The 15887-nt window shown below is 51.1% G+C and overlaps 1 protein-coding gene across 1 annotated transcript in view; it reads left to right on the forward strand.

Moving 5' to 3' along the window:
- The window catches only part of ASTN1 (astrotactin 1), a 209462-nt gene that overhangs the window by 100756 nt on the left and 92819 nt on the right, over nucleotides 1-15887 (forward strand). Inside the window, exon 7 of the mRNA XM_065409136.1 lies at nucleotides 67-234. Within this exon, the coding sequence (XP_065265208.1) occupies nucleotides 67-234 (168 nt within the window). The remainder of the gene's footprint in view (nucleotides 1-66; nucleotides 235-15887) is intronic.

Below are 15887 nucleotides of genomic sequence, written 5' to 3' on the forward strand. Positions count from 1 at the left end.
GGGGGCTGAAACTGGTTTGAGGGGAGCTCTGTGTCCCAGGCCTTCCAACCTGTGTTTCTCTTGCAGGGAGCCGCTTTATCCTGCTGGAAGGCAGCCAACTGGATGCCAGCGACTGGCTAAACCCTGCCCAGGTCGTCCTGTTCTCCCAACAGAACTCCAGCGGGCCCTGGGCACTGGACCTCTGTGCCCGACGACTTCTTGACCCGTGTGAACACCAGTGTGATCCAGAAACCGGTAGGCAGGGTCGGCGGGGACGCCAGGGTAACTTCCCTCACCAGCGGCACAGACTCCTGCTCGCTGATCTCTCTGGGTTCGGCTGCACCCCCTGGATTTACTAGCCGGTCTGGAGATTGGCTGCACGGGCTGACTCAGTCATTTATAGGCTGGTGGCCTGTGTGATAAGCATCCTGTGCCAGCCCCATAGTCCAGTTAGCCTGTTTGTTTTGTGGCTAACATTTTTGGCACATACCTGGAGACTTTGCTGGGTCTTGGTGGCCCAGGTCAGAAAAGAGTTCAGTGATTTGCATATTTAAATTACATCCCTGATTTTCCCTCCTCCCCATAATTGATTATTCACTGCAAGAGAATCCCTTCTTTCCGTCCCCTTCCCCAAAGTGCTTGTGAAGAAGGTGCTGAGACGGCACAGACCCAGGGGTAACTGCGATCTGAGGGAAATCCATGCATTCCCCAGATGAGTTTTTCATGCCACGTAATGGCAGCTGTATGGCTAAAGCCCCATGTAACGCTTTGAAACTCTGCTCGCTATTGTCTTGCTGCCCCCCATGGAGAAATATAAGAACTGCAGGACTGATCTACAGGGTGAGATAAGGATTGAATGGCAACGGTCACTCAGGGGCTATAGCTTGCCCTCGATCCTCCTCCGTTTCCTTTCACCTATAGCTGTAATTTGGCCATGCAGAGCTCTAATCTCAGGGGGTCTAAAGAAGGACATGGAAGAATTTGGGTGTGGACGTGGTGGAAGTGCAGTGGTCCCACCTGCAAAAACGGGGTGAAATAACCAGCACGCATCATTTACTGTCTGCCAGTGGGCACAATGCCATTGCAGGGATACGGGGATACTGACCAAACTACCGCTGCGCAGGGGAACCCAGGGCCTCTGTGGCTGCCTGTACTGAGACCTGCTGTGTGGAACCAACACTGTGCTCAGTGCAGATGCCAAAGAGTCTAATCGTAGAAAGGTAGGGCTGGAAGGGACCTCAAGAGGTCATCTAGTCCATCCTGCCGGGCTGGACTAAGTATAGGGTCATGGGTAGAGAAGGCAGTCCCTGAGATGAGGTTACTGAATGTTTAAACTGAATCCAAAGGGGAGCAGGGCCCTGGCCCTAGTTGTGTGCTAGCGGTGGGTTCTTTATCCCTTGCACAGTGGGTTTGTGGGCATGAGCTGGAGTTTGCTCCTCCGCCGGGCTGCTGCTCCATGGCTCATGTCTGTGATCCTGCTGCGGTGGTACTCATTCCTTCCCCCTCTCTCTACATCTGCCAATGGCACCGGGAGTGGCTGGTGTGTAAATTGTCCACTGACATTGGGACGTAAAAACCTGCAGCTGGGGAGATGAGGGGAAGCAGTGAATCAACACAGCCGCCTCTGCCAGCGAGGCTCCTGGGGGGGCCACATCCGCAGGCTGTACTGCTGCCTCTGACAAATCCCCAGGAGGGGCAGCGACAGAAGCTCTGCTTGACTTCCCCCAGGCTGAATCCACCTACCAAGGCCATTCATGCCTTGCCAGTCCAGGGACAGGGAACCCGGCCCAGTGAGGGCAGAGGGGGAGGGGTAACCAAAGCCAGAGGAGCTTTTCTAGGATGAGATTTTCACAAGCATGCGGTGTTGGCCTAACTCTGCTCCCACTGATGGGAGTTTTCCCGCTGAAGCCAATGAGAGTAGTGGGAGGTCAGCCCTGAGCACTTGGAAAATCCTGTCCTTAATGTAATATGTTGAAATTCAGCACCTTGACATTGCTTTGCTGTTGATTTATCAGCTTATGGGCCAGATCCTCCGCTGATGTAAATCAGCGTCGCTGCCTGGAAGTCAGCTCCATTGAACTTCCTGGAAGTGGATTGAACTCAGCGGAGATCTGCCCATTTACACTACCTGAGGATCTCTCCGGCCATCTATCCATCCCATTTATAACACACATGTCATCATGCCAGGCATCACAAAAACACATGTAATCCACACACTGTGATGTGTCCCTAGCCTCTGTTTGCCAGAAGCTGGGAATGGGCAACAGGGGATGGATCACTTGATGATTACCTGTTCTATTCATTCCCTCTGGGGCACCTGGCATTGGCCACTGTTGGAAGACAGGATATTAGGCTAGATGGACCATGGGTCTGACCCAGTATCTTACTTTCTTATGATGTAAATTGCAGAGATATTTGTAAGCTGACTTCGTGTGGGACACAACTGGTCTCTGTCCAGAGCAAATACCTAATAATTTCTGTAGTTCTTAGATATAGACAGACTTGAGCTGAAATCCTGGATGCACATATGTCTGAAATTGGTACATGTGAAGAAATTGGTGTTGTGTTGCAACTGGAATTCTAAATCATGTACTTCAAAGGGGGAGCAGGCAGCAGAGAGACATAAAGCAGGGACAATACGTGGTATCATCAAGTTAAGTGTGGTGGCAAGGAGATGGGGCTTGTCTACACTGTGAAGGCTATAGCAGCCCAGGTGTGGCACCAGAACTATGCTGCTGTAACCCTGTAGTGGGGAGGCCGGCTACAGAACCAGAGGGTGGTTTCCGTTGCTGCAGGAACTTCACCTCCCTGAGCAATGGTAGCTAGGTCAGTGGACACATTCTTCCATTGACCCAGCTGTGTCTACACCTGGGTTAGGCTGGCATCGCTACATTGCTCTGGGCTGTGGATTTTTCACACCGCTGAGTGCCATAGCTGTGTCGACCTAAGTTTTTAAGTGTTGCCCAGGCTGTAGGTGCACCAAGGTGTTTATTCTTGCCACTGGTTTTGGGAGAGTGCTCTCCCCTGGTGAGGGACGCCATCCTTCCACCTTCATTGCAGTGAAAACATCAATCCCTCCCACCCCCCCATCACGTTTTACCTGCACGTAATGAGCGTGGGAGTCTGTTGCCGTTACTGAGCATCAATATCCAACAGGGTCGTCGTCTTTTTTTTAAACCCTCTGTTTTACTGCACGCTGTGTTGCCCAAGCGCACATGCTGCCCCATGGCACTACTCTGTCAGATGTCTGCCCATAAAAAGCTAAGCTCACCTGGCTTTGCAGCTTCCAGCGTTGTCTCGGGGAAGCAGGCCTCCCTGCTGTCCCTGCAATTGCCTCTGTTCCTTGCCTTTTCCTCTAGTGAAATGATCAATCCCAATCGGATTACTGGCATGTGTCTCCTTTCCCCTTGTGCCTCGGCTGGATTCATTCCCAAACATGCTTCTCTGTTCGTTTTCCGTTGGGTGTCATCTGATTTACATGTCACTGCCTTCCTTTCCTTGTCAGATAGAAATGGAACAGCATTTTACAGCAATTAGAGGCCAAACTCAGATCTCAGGGTCTGGATGTGGGTGTAAATCTGGAGTATTGCTACCGTCTCCAGCAGAGTTGCTGCAGATTTACACTGGGGTAACTTGAGTGACTATAGTTTTTGATCTGTGACGTGAGGTGATCTGCATCTCCTTGGTCACTGACCTGAATGTTTTGGCAGGAATGTTATCATGGGCCAGATCAGTGTAAACGGCTTTACGCTGACTTCAGCTGCACTGGGCCCATTGACAGCAGCTGAACACTTTCCCCTCTGTTCTTCTTCGAGAGGTGTCCCTGTGGGTGCTCCACTCCAGGTGTTGGTGTGTCCCTCCACCTTCACTTGGAGATTTTTGCAGCAGTACTCGTACCGGTCGCGCACGCGCAGAGCCTGCCCCCCCGCTCTGAGAGTACCTTAATAGTACGCGTGCGCGACCGGTCTCCTCAGTTCCTTCTCTACCGTCCCCAGCCTGAGACGGAGCTCAGCAGACTCGTTAGAGACTTTTCTCTTCCTTCATTCATATACCTTCCCTGTTCGTTAGTTTGTTACCAGTAGAAATTCGATAACATTTTCCTGTCTTTTCTCTCTAAAACTACAAAAAATATATATTTTTTTCTTCGTTCCTGTCAGAGGCAGCCGCTTCCGACATGCCTGGCTCTCCAGGCTTAAGAGCTGCTCTAATTGCAATGATGCCATCCCTCTTTCAGATTGCCATTCAAAATGTATAAAATGTTTGGGGGACTCCCACATCCCCCCAAAATGTGCCCACTGCAGCAAACTTAAATCCAGGGCACGCAAGGACAGGGAGCTGAGATTAAAACTCCTCCTCCTTCAGAAATCTCTAGGTTCCGCTTCAGACCCGGGCGCCGACTCAGCTGCATGCCACAGCCCCCCCGCCTCAAAGAAAGACAAGAAGACTGAAAAAAACCAGCACCCGCTCTCACACGCAAAGAGTTCTTCGCGGGACAAGACTTCTCCGGGCAGGTCTACAGCCTCCCTCCCGGCGCTTCCCCGTCTGAGCACTTTTGATGCGCCGGGCTGCTCCGGTGCCGTGCGAAACCCGCCTGCAGCTGCGGAAGTGGTGCCGACACATGCTGACATGCTTGACCTCCCGCAGGCTATTCTTGCTCTCCTGGCTCTGTCTCCCGCTGAGCTGACTGGCAACGAAACAATGCTCAAGACACTGGTGCAGAGGAACCTTTCTTCACAGCAGATTCCTCTTGCACAGCACTCACCTCACAGAGGAGCTCCAGCACCGCAGTTTGCACAGTTAAGGGACCTGCTGGTGTCACCTCTGCTTAATGCCTACTTCTCTCCAAATGCTCAGTCAGGGTCCGCACAGCCTTCCTCCAGTGATGAGGAAGCTGGTCTGTAGGGGGAGTTTTCACCATATCAAATCTCCCATCCTCAGACCCCAATCAATAGAGGTCATAGAAAAATCACCTTGTCATACTCTCAGGATCCTGCCCCGTGTGTGAACCCCTGGATGGCACCACCCATGCCCTTCCCACCACAGTGGCAATATTGGGCTCCAGGGGCATCTTATCCTTGAGACCCCACTCGCTATACCACCACAGCCAGGCGTGACACCTGCCCGCCACCGCCGGCTGACGAACCTGCCACTGATGTAAGGGTCCAGGCAGCACCATCATGACCTGCCTCTAACCCAGTAGACCCACTTGTTACGCCTGATGAAGCCCTACTGCCTCCTCCCCCGTCATCTTCAGACGACTTCTCAAAATTTCAAGATATTTTCAAGAGTTGCAAGTGAGTTAAGCATTAGCTTGGAGGAGGTTCCTGAACAGCAGCATGAGTTAACGGACATCCTGCAACCCTCTTCTTCCTCTAGGAGTGCATTACCGATCAACGCAGCCCTTTTGGAGCCTGTTAAGGCCATCTGTCAGACTCCCGTTGCAAGCCTACCAATTTGTGAGCAAGCGGACTGCAAGTACTTCATCTCTTCCAAGGGCTCTGAATTCCTTTTCACTCACCCAGCGCCAAACTTGCTGGTAGTAGACACAGTCAACCAAAAGACCAAGCACCAGTTTCCCCGCTCCACCCCATCCGACAAGGACAGTAAGCGATTAGATCTGCTCGGACATAAAGTATACGCATCTTCTACGTTACAATTTTGCATTGCTAATTATACTGCCATTCTGGCAAAATATGACCACAGAAATTACAACAAATTCATGGACTTTATTGATGACATTCCGGAAGAAAAAACCCCAACAATTTACGGCTCTAGTTTCCGAGGGACAAATCATCTCATGTACTGCTCTTCAAGCAGCCCTCGATGCAGCCAATACTGCAGCAAGATCTACTGCTACAGCAGTTGTCATGTGCTGAGGTTCGTGGCTCTCCTCCTCCTCCTTTCCTTGAGAGATCCAGAGTACCATTGAAGATCTTCCCTTCGACGACGACAAACTCTTGGCCTTCACGATGAATGACGTACTTCACTCAATGAAGGACTCAGGGGCAACTCTCCGGTCCCTAGGAATTCAAACCCCTATGGCCAGAAGGTGACAATATAGATATCAACCTTACCAGCGCCCACGCTACCCCGCATGCACCCAGCAATTCCATAGGTCACATGAGCAACAACAACAACAGCAACGCCAGAGACTCAGATACCAGCGTCAGTAGCGTAGCTGGAGGGGTGCAGGGAAAGCAGCTGCTTCCCCTCACCAAATTTTTCAAAAGCCCGCGCCTTAGTTAGGCGGGGTTACCATGGCGCCAGCGGCGCCGCTCTGAAGCCCGGCTTCCCCCAGCGTGCTGCTGCATATCCCGCCCCCTCTCACTGCCACGCCCATCAGCTGTGTCTCCCAGCAGGAGGGAGACACAGCTGATCGCGCGTCAGGGAGGGGAGGGTGAACTGAGCTCCGGCAAGACGGGCTCAGTGGGAGGAGCCGGAGGAGAGGCGCTTAGCATACCCCGGCTGATCAGCTGTCTCCCCCAGCAGGAGGGAGAAGCTGATTGCCCAGGTAGGGGAAGATTAAGTACTGAGCTCCAGCAAGCTGGGATCCTGCAGGCAGGCTTTGCCGGCTTCCCCCAGCATGCTGCATTGCATACCCTGCCCCCTCCCTGCCACGCCGGCTGTCTCCCAACAGGAGGGAGACAGACTGCTAATCGGGGAGGCGGGGAGGCAGGGAGGGGAGGGGGAAAGAACTGAGCTCCAGCAAGCTGGGCTCCTGGGGAGGAGGAGAGGCTGGGGCCTTGGGGAAGAAGGGGGTTGGTCGGGGCATGCCCCCCCCATAGGGGGCAGGGGCACCCACCCCACCCACCAGTCAACTGTTTATGGGGCCCTTGGGGGCCCACAAGCCATCAGCTGTTCGGCCGGGGCGGGGGCAGTAGGGTAGCTAGGGGAGTGCTGTTTAGCTGGTTTTTGGCCACCAGCCAATCAGCGAGGGGAACTGCTCCTGGAGCAGGGGTTGAGCTGGGAGACCCCACCGGTGAGGTGCAGCCCCACCTCCTTCTCCTACCTGCTCCTTGTGGCACTGTGGCAGGCGTGCTTTCTCTGGCTCTGCAGCAGCAGCTCCTAACGTCTCACCCAACTAAAGGCAGCCAGTAGCAGCAGCTCGTAAGTGTATTTCAAAGGGGGGTCTTTCTTGTGGTGAGGGTGGGGGGGACTGGAAACCCCCCAGGTGTCTGTGAGAGCCAGCACCTGGCTGCTGGTGGGATGGCCGTCTGCATGGTAGGGAGCAGGGGGCTCAGCCAGAGGCATCTCCAAAAACATCCCCTGCACCCCTGCAGCAGAGAGACTGAGAGTACCAGCCCCTGCCGGGCAGCTGGACCAGGACAGGCATGGCGGGGGGGAGGCGCGTCTCCTGTGGGGTGTGGTGTCCCTGCTTGCCCTCCCTGCCCAGGCAGAGATGCCTGCCTCTCAGAGACAGTGGCCATGTAGTGTGCTTGGTTCCCCCTCCCTGGCATCTGGGTGACTACCTCTTAGGGGGTATGGGGTGGAAGGGAAGAGGCAGTGGGGAAGGGATAGGGGTGGGGGGGGGTAGGAGAGGAAAACTATCAGGGGAAATCTTCATAGCTACAACCTCTGCCTTGGGGACGTGGATGGAATTGTCTCCCAAGGGACGGCTGGAACCATCTGCTGTGCTCTCTGTGAGCTGAGGGGTGAAAACATTATATGTGTTTAGTAGTCCATGTGCTCTGGCAAACACAAATCCAGGCACCATGTTGGGGGGCAGGGAGAGGTAGCCTGATTTTCCCTCTCCTATCAGGGGAAACCTGAATTGTCTCCTAAGGGAAGGGCTTGTCTTGTGATCATGTTGGGAGGAGGGGGGGGTATTGCTGAGTCCCAGGGTTGAGTAATTCTCTGGTGATGGTGGTCATTAAATTACTAATTGTCATTCACTTGCTGTACACAATGACTGGTGTCAAGTATCAGGGGGTAGCCGTGTTAGTCTGTATCCACAAAAACAACAAGGAGTCTGATGGTACCTTAAAGACTAACAGATTTATTTGGGCATAAGCTTTCGTGGGTAAAAACCTCACTTCTTCGGATGCATCTTGCACTGGGACTGGGAATTAGTGCCCTGCAACTCCTGTTGGGCCAGTGTAGATCCTGCTGTTAGTACAGCTATTTGCAGGTGCCCTTGTGTTTAGCTGAACCGTTGGACTCAGTTTAGTGAGGATGGACTCAGAGACTGAGAGCTAAACTGACACTACTATCCTGCTGTGTGGATCCCAGTGTGCTTGTACTGTGAATTTTTGGCATGCACATGTGGCTATATTTATCTCATTGTGCTGGTGCTACTTCCTTGGTGTGATGATGACATTATGCTAAGATGAATCGTGAAAATAGTGTCCTGGTGTGATGGTCACTCTCTGCTGTTCATGTGAATCTTGCATTTTTGTATGTTGCGTTGGTGTAGTGTAGCCCTGTTGTTCCCAGGAAATTAGAGCCACAAGGTGGGGAGGTAATATCTTTTATTGGAGCAACTTTTGTTGGTGAGAGAGAGACAAGCTTTGGAGCTTTCACGAAGATCTTTCTTCTTCCTGAAGAAGAGTTCTGTGAAAGCTCAAAAGCTTGTGTCTCTCACCAACAGAAGCTGGCCCAATAAAAAATATTTTACCTCACCCACCTTGATATATATTACCCCCCTCCCATATTACCTCACCCAGCTTTCCAGGAGTGAGTTTTTAATGACATGGGAAGTGCTCTGACTGGTCCTGACTTCTCTGTATCAGCCCCTCTAGCTTGCAGTGCAGCCCAGTACCTGGGGGCTGGGTGCCTGCAGCGCTGAGACTCTGTGAGATCAGGGACTCACCGACCCAGCTGGGAGGGGAAGGGCACCTCCTCCTCGGCCTCTCTTTCTTGCTGCCTCCTTTTCCCGAGTGGCCTCATGATGCACAGAGCCAGCATGGCTAGGTGCTGCATTGGAGTCTCCCAGTGCAACCCCCCACCCCCTCTTCCCCATGCAAACCCCCAACAGACCCTGCCCACCTCTGTCCGATTGTCTCTCTCATGCGGGGGACTGTGCCCCCCTTGCTCCTCTGTGCTGCCTGCTTCCAGGGGCCACAGATTGCAGAGCAGCCCCCTCAGGAGAGATGAGAGGGGCTGTCCCACCGGGGGCGTGCGAGCAATGGCCCCCTCACAGCGAGATGCTGCGCTGCCCCTGCCTCCATCTGGGTGGTGACCCCGGCCTGAGGAGTGCGAGGCAGCATGAGCTGAGCATGGGGGCTGGGGGCCAGGCCAGCAAGCCTGATCACTGACACTCCAGGTGTGCCCAAGTGCGGAGCTAGTGCTCTGGGCTTCTCCTTCATTCAATGACACATCAGTAGGACTTGCTTTTTTCGTGCAGAATTTGCCTTTCAGAAAGCAAACCAGCCCCTCCCCCCCCCCGCCCTTTTCATTGGGATCCTGGGGGCTCAGGTCCCTTGGGGAGGCAGCATTGGGACTGCATTAAGGGGGGGTTGTGACGATGCTGTTCTGGCGGGACCCAACTGAGAGTGCCAATTCAGGACAAATTGCTAAAACAGGGTAGTTACAGCCCAAGGCTGGGTTTTTTCCACCTTTAAGGCAAACCAAACCAGCCAGACAGTGAAGACGTTGGTCTCACCCCACTGGCTAACCACAAGTCACACAAGCAATTCCCTTAGACACTCCATGTTTGTCGTGCCACACCTTTGGCTCAATACCATTGTAGTTTGGGAATTTTAGGGTTAACCTGTGGCTTCCCTTTGCAAAATTCAGTTCTCTTTCCTCCTTATCCTGCAGGATCAAACCCTGATTTCTCTTGCTTAACAGAATTCACTGGCTGATTGGGTGGGCTCTCTGGGCTAACAGCTATTAGCAAGTCCTTCCTCTCCCAGCCAGACAGGAGCCAGTCCACCAGTTTTCATATCCTTAACTGCTATCATTTCCAAGGCTAGACTCTGTCTTAAAGAGATACCACACAAATCCAAAGAGTCTGAGGGTGAGAGTTTGCTTGCTCTCCCCTGCATCCTCAAGCATTCGGCCATAAAACTGTTCTGCTTTGAAACCCCAGTAAACCAAATCTGTCCTCAGACCCTGAAGCACAGACTGCTCACTTAAAGAATTAGCATGGAGACATTCCTGTTCCAACACCATTGTCTTCCCAACAAGCTGGCCACACACAGCCACTTGGGTATAGGGCTGCTCAACTTTCTTAACAGCTTTTACTCCATCTGAGACCTTCTTAAAGCTACCCACACTGGATCTTTCAAAAGGAAAGTCAGTGGATCCATTCACAACAGAAAATTTCTGGCTGTTAGGAACTGAAACTTCCCTGATTAAATCACTTTCACACCCTTCAGTTGCAGCAAACGCCTTGTACAGATCACCATGAGGATTCCTTCCCTTAGGAGCTTCTCTAAGCAACAATTCACCCTTCACAGAAATTCTTCCCTTACCCTCTTTACCTAGGGCTTGCTCTAAAGGAACACTTTCCTGAGCAGCAACAGACTTTTTCTGGGTCTTACTTACATCCAGGATCACCTTTGGCCCATCAGGCGGATTCCTACACAATCTCCTTTCAGGCAAACCCATAGACTCGCTAGATAAAAGGTTAGAAGCATTCTCCTTCCCTTTGCCACACACAAGTTCAGGAATCTTTTTCTTCTTGCTACAAGTTGCTACAAGATAGATTGTCTGGGTTAGCTTTGCTCTCCATTGAAAGACAATTGGCTACTGAAGTAGATTATAATAAAGTAATAGGTTTCAGAGTAGCAGCCGTGTTAGTCTGTATCCGCAAAAATAACAGGAGTACTTGTGGCACCTTAGAGACTAACAAATTTATTAGAGCATAAGCTTTCGTGGGCATCCGAAGAAGTGGGTTGTAGCCCACGAAAGCTTATGCTCTAATAAATTTGTTAGTCTCTAAGGTGCCACAAGTACTCCTGTTATTTTTAATAAAGTAATAGATAACTTTGCTAGAATGAAGCTTAGACGAAAGAGGCTGTTGTAGTGCTTCATAGATTATCATATTGTTTTGATCTTATCTTTGAAATATAAAATAAGTAAATAACACGTGTTTTTATTATGTTTTGATTTTATATACAATACTGTAAAACTTTTTTTATATTTTAAATGCAAAATAACACACGTACTTATAAAACAATATCATTCTTGTGTTTTTATTTTAAGTACAAAATAAATATGTATAACAAATTTAAAAGTATGTAACTAGTAATTTGATATGGCGGCGGGTGGCGCCTTTTTTTGTGTTCACTTCCCCTGATGTTAAAACCTGGCTACGCCACTGACCAGCGTCGCCGCCCCAATTCTTCGGTAGCTTCTCAACCCCCTCCCACTAATAAGCAGATTTGAAGCCTTGGTCGAGGGTATAGAAAACAACGTTCCCACTTCAGCGCTTACACCCCATGTCCCTATTTTTGGACACCGCCTACGGCCATTCTCCCACCAATGGCAAAACATTACCACCGACAAGTGGGTTATTGAGGTCGTCACAATTGGCTATTCCATCCCTTTCATATCCTTGCCTCCACCCACCCACTCTCCCCATCCCTCTTCAGGGACCCCTCTCACAAGCAACTGCTCCTCCAAGAAGCACAACAGCTCCTTCTATTAGGACCAGTGGAACTCGTGCCCGAACAACCAGGGCTTTGGAGCGGAGCCCAGAACTGGAGCGCAGAGCAGCTCCGGAGCAGTGGAGCTGCAGGTTTTTGCCTGGAGCTGGAGTGGAGCCGGAGCACAGCTCCAAAGCCCTGCGAACAACACAGAGGAAAAGGGTTTTATTCCCATTATTTCTTAACAGAAAAGAAAACCGGGGGATGGTGACCGATTGTCAGGAGGCTCAACACATTTATCAAAAGGAAAAGTTCAAAATGGTTACCCTCACCACCATAATCCCAGCGCTGGAGCAGGGCGATTGGTTTTCAGCCCTCGACCTACAAGACACCTATTTTCATGTGACTATACATCCAGCCCACAGACGTTTCCTTCATTTTACCCTCAGCTTGACACATCTTCAATACGGGGTACTACCCTTTGGCCTATCCACCGCCCCCCTGAGTTTTTTCCAAGCTCCTAGCCATAGTCACAGCCTACCTCAGGAGACAAGGGGTCATAATATTTCCTTACCTCGACGATTGTCTCCTCAAAGCCGCAACGCTCGACGAAGCGCTTCGATTCACGCAGCTCACCGTCACTTGCTTCCTCTCCCTCGGCCTACAAATAAACAAAACCAAATCCACATTATCTCCTACCCAGCACCTGGAGTTCATAGGAACTCACCTCGATTCCCAGACGTTCATAGCATCTCTCCTGACCGCTTCAACACCATAAAACTACTGGCCACGAAACTTCGCAACAGTCCTCAGGTCACTGCTCAAGACTGTCTACAACTATTAGGTCACATGGCCTTGTGCACTTTCATGGTCAAAAATGCACGACTATACATGAGGTGCTTCCAAGCTTGGTTGGCCACGGTTTACAGACCGAATGTACATGCTCTAAACAAGCCTCTATCCATACCCTTCAGAGTCAAAGACTCTCTCCTATGGTGGACAGTTCCCTCCAACCTCTGCTCTGGAGTCCCCATTCTACAGGATGCTCCATCCCTCATAATGACTACTGATGCATCCCTCACAGGGTGGGGTGCACACATCCAACCACACAGCTCAGGGGTTATGGTCTTCAACCGAAGCCTCCCTACACAAACGTCCTAGAACTTCGAGCCATACGCAATGCCTGCTGTCACTTCCTCCCATTGATCCGGAACCAAAATGTACAGATAATGACAGACAACATCGCCTGCATGTTCTATGTGAACAGGCAGGGAGGAGCTCACTCTCACTCACTTTGCACAGAGGCTATAAAGCTCTGGAATTGGTGCCTTGCAAACAACATCCAGATATCAGCCACCTATCTTCCTGGAGCTATGAATACCACAGCGGACGAATTAAGCAGACGCTTTCCCTGGGATCACAAATGGGAGATAAACAACACAGTCATCCGCAACGTATTCCACATTTGGGGATACCAACCATAGACCTTTTCGCAACTGTGAAAAACATGAAATGTCCCGAATTTTGCTCCAGAGCGGGACTGGGCAAACATTCCCTGGGAGATGCATTCATGATCTCATGGGACTGGGACTTACTATATGCATTTCTCCCGATACCTGTGCTCCACAGAGTTCTGACAAAGATACGAACAGATCGTGCCACGGTAATTCTGATTGCCCTGTCATGGCCCAGACAACTGTGGTTTCCGTTCCTCACCAGAATGTCACTTCGCCCACCAATTTCATTGCCCCTCACTCCGAACCTCCTATCGCAGCAACACGGCCGATTTCTTCATCCCAACCTGTCCATGCTTCATCTCAAAGCTTGGTTCCTACATGGTTCTCCCAAAATGAACTAGCATGCTCTGAGCAGGTTCAAAGAGTGCTCCTACATAGCAGAACGCAATCTACTTGAATCACTTATCTCCGAAAGTGGAAGCGATTCATACAATGGTGCTCAACTAAACAACATCCTCCTACTTCTGTACCTCTTCTGCTCATACTTGACTACCTGTTAGACCGTAAGCAATCAGGCCTTTCTTTCAGCACCATCAAAGTCCACTTAGCTGCTATTACAACTTTTCATGACAAGATCGATGATACCTCTGTTTTTGCTCATCCAATCACCAAGTGTTTTCTTAAAGGGCTACAATCCTTATACCCGGACATTAAACCTCCTACCCCTCTGTGGGACCTTCACTTAGTATTATCATGCTTAACTCAACAACCATTCGAGCCCCTAGCCACTTGCTCCCTCTTACACCTCTCTATGAAAACAGCAATCTTAGTGGCAATCACCTCCGCCAGACGGGCAGGAGAAATAGCTGCTCTCATGGCAGACCTACCTTATACACTATTTTTCCAAGGACAAGGTTACCCTTCTTCCAAAGGTGCATTCATTATTCCACATCAATGAGCCGATACACCTACCAATCTTCTTTCCTAAACCACATGCAAACTCTTGAATCCACAATGCATACATTAGATGTACGCAGGGCTTTTGTCCTTCTAGCTAGATAGAACCAAGCCCTTAGGATAGAACCAAGCCCTTCCAGACTCTTTGTCTCCATTGCAGAGCGCTCCAAAGGGACACCTAGCTCTACCCAGAGACTTTCAAACTGGATTTCTGAGTGTATCCGACTGTGCTACCAGATAAAGAAAATTACGCCTCCTGCCGGCATCGGAACTCACTCCACTAGATCTGTGACTACCTCCGTGGCTTTCTTACGCAAAGTTCCTCTGGCTGACATCTGCAAAGCAGCCACTTGGTCTTCTGAACACGCATTTGTTAAGCATTATGCCCTTACTCAAGACCCTCTCTCTGACACACGATTAGGCAGAGCTGTATTATCTACCACATTCTTACCAAATCCGAAGTCCCTACCTCCTTGAGGTACACTGCTTTTCAGTCACCTGGAGTGGAACACCCACAGGGACACCTCTGGAAGAAGAAGAGGAGGTTACTCACCCTGTGCAGTAACTGACGTTCTTTGAGATGAGTGTCCCTGTGGGTGCTCCGCTACCCACCCTCCTCCCCTCTACTTCAGAGTTGGGGTAGCCTACGTTGGAGAGAAGGAACTGAGGAGACCGGTCGTGCACGCGTACTATTAAGGTACACTCAGAGCGGGGGGGCAGGCTCTGTGCATGCGTGACCGGTATGAGTACTGCTGTAAAATCTCCGAGAGAAGACTCGGGGACACTCTGAGCTACCTGCCCTGGGTGTGTTCCAGGATCACTCCATCCAGCCACATCTCTTCCTTCAGTTCTGAGTCGATGTAGTGCTGGGGCGAGCTGCCAAACTGATTCCCCTGCAGATTTAGCCATGGGAACAGATGGGCAGTGGCAGCATTAGCTCCCCAGCACTGTGACTTGCTCCCGGCCAGGGCGGATGGCAGTGCAGTCTCCATGCCTCGGCCTCCCTGAGAGGGGCCCAGGTAGAACCGGTTGAGCATTGGCTAGGAACTGGATTGTAACCACCAGCTTGTTTTATGTAGGCAGCTGAAGAGTCATCAGCTAGCGCGGATTTCTGGTGCCTGCTGACCAGGAGTGGTGTAGAGATGAAGGTCTCCATTTTCCAGTATCAGTTCTGCCACCTGCAGTATTGATATCTGATCACCTATGCTACCCACAGCCTGCTTATTAACCCATTCCAAACAATGACCCACATTCTGCTCTCCTGTCCACTTGAGCTGCTGCAGTCAGGAGTATCAGTGGGCAGAATTCACCTTCCTTCTATGATGATTTTGTCTTATCGTGGGACAAGAGGTCCTAACCGAGATCAGGGCCCCATTGTGCCAGGAGCTGTACAAACACATAATGGGAGCCAGTCCTGATCCCACCAGTCTTACTGTTTAAATAGATCCAAGAAAAGAAGCCTGATCTCCCCATTTCACAGTTCCAAGGTCGCACGGAGAGTCTGCGGCAGAGCCAGTCTCCTGAGTTGCAGTACAGTGTCTCAGCCACATGATCCTTTCTCTGTGCCACAGGGCACATTCGGCACTGCTGCCCACCCAGCACCACACCGACAGGGTTGCACGGGCTTAAGTCATTGCAGAAGCTGGGTCAATATCTTCCCTCTGGCCAGCATGTACCTGCGCACAGTCTGTGTCGTCTTCTGTAATAACCACTCGCTCCCCTGCTGGGAGTCTGTGCTTGCTCCAGAATCAGCATTCCATGTGTTCACAACCATCTGTCACAGCAGATGCAGCCCCTGCGTAGGGAGGCATCAGCCCCCTTGGGGTCGGGTTTTAAAAATTCAGGGTTCTTTCATCTGTGTTTTAAAGGCGTGTTGCCCTTTAAGAGCAGGAGGCTGTCCCGATGGGCTATAGTCTTTGGACCCTATGCTGCCCTGTCCTCTATGCAGTCCCACCTGTTCCAG

Source organism: Emys orbicularis, chromosome 8 (genome assembly GCF_028017835.1).
Source record: "Emys orbicularis isolate rEmyOrb1 chromosome 8, rEmyOrb1.hap1, whole genome shotgun sequence".
Taxonomy (NCBI): domain Eukaryota; kingdom Metazoa; phylum Chordata; order Testudines; family Emydidae; genus Emys; species Emys orbicularis.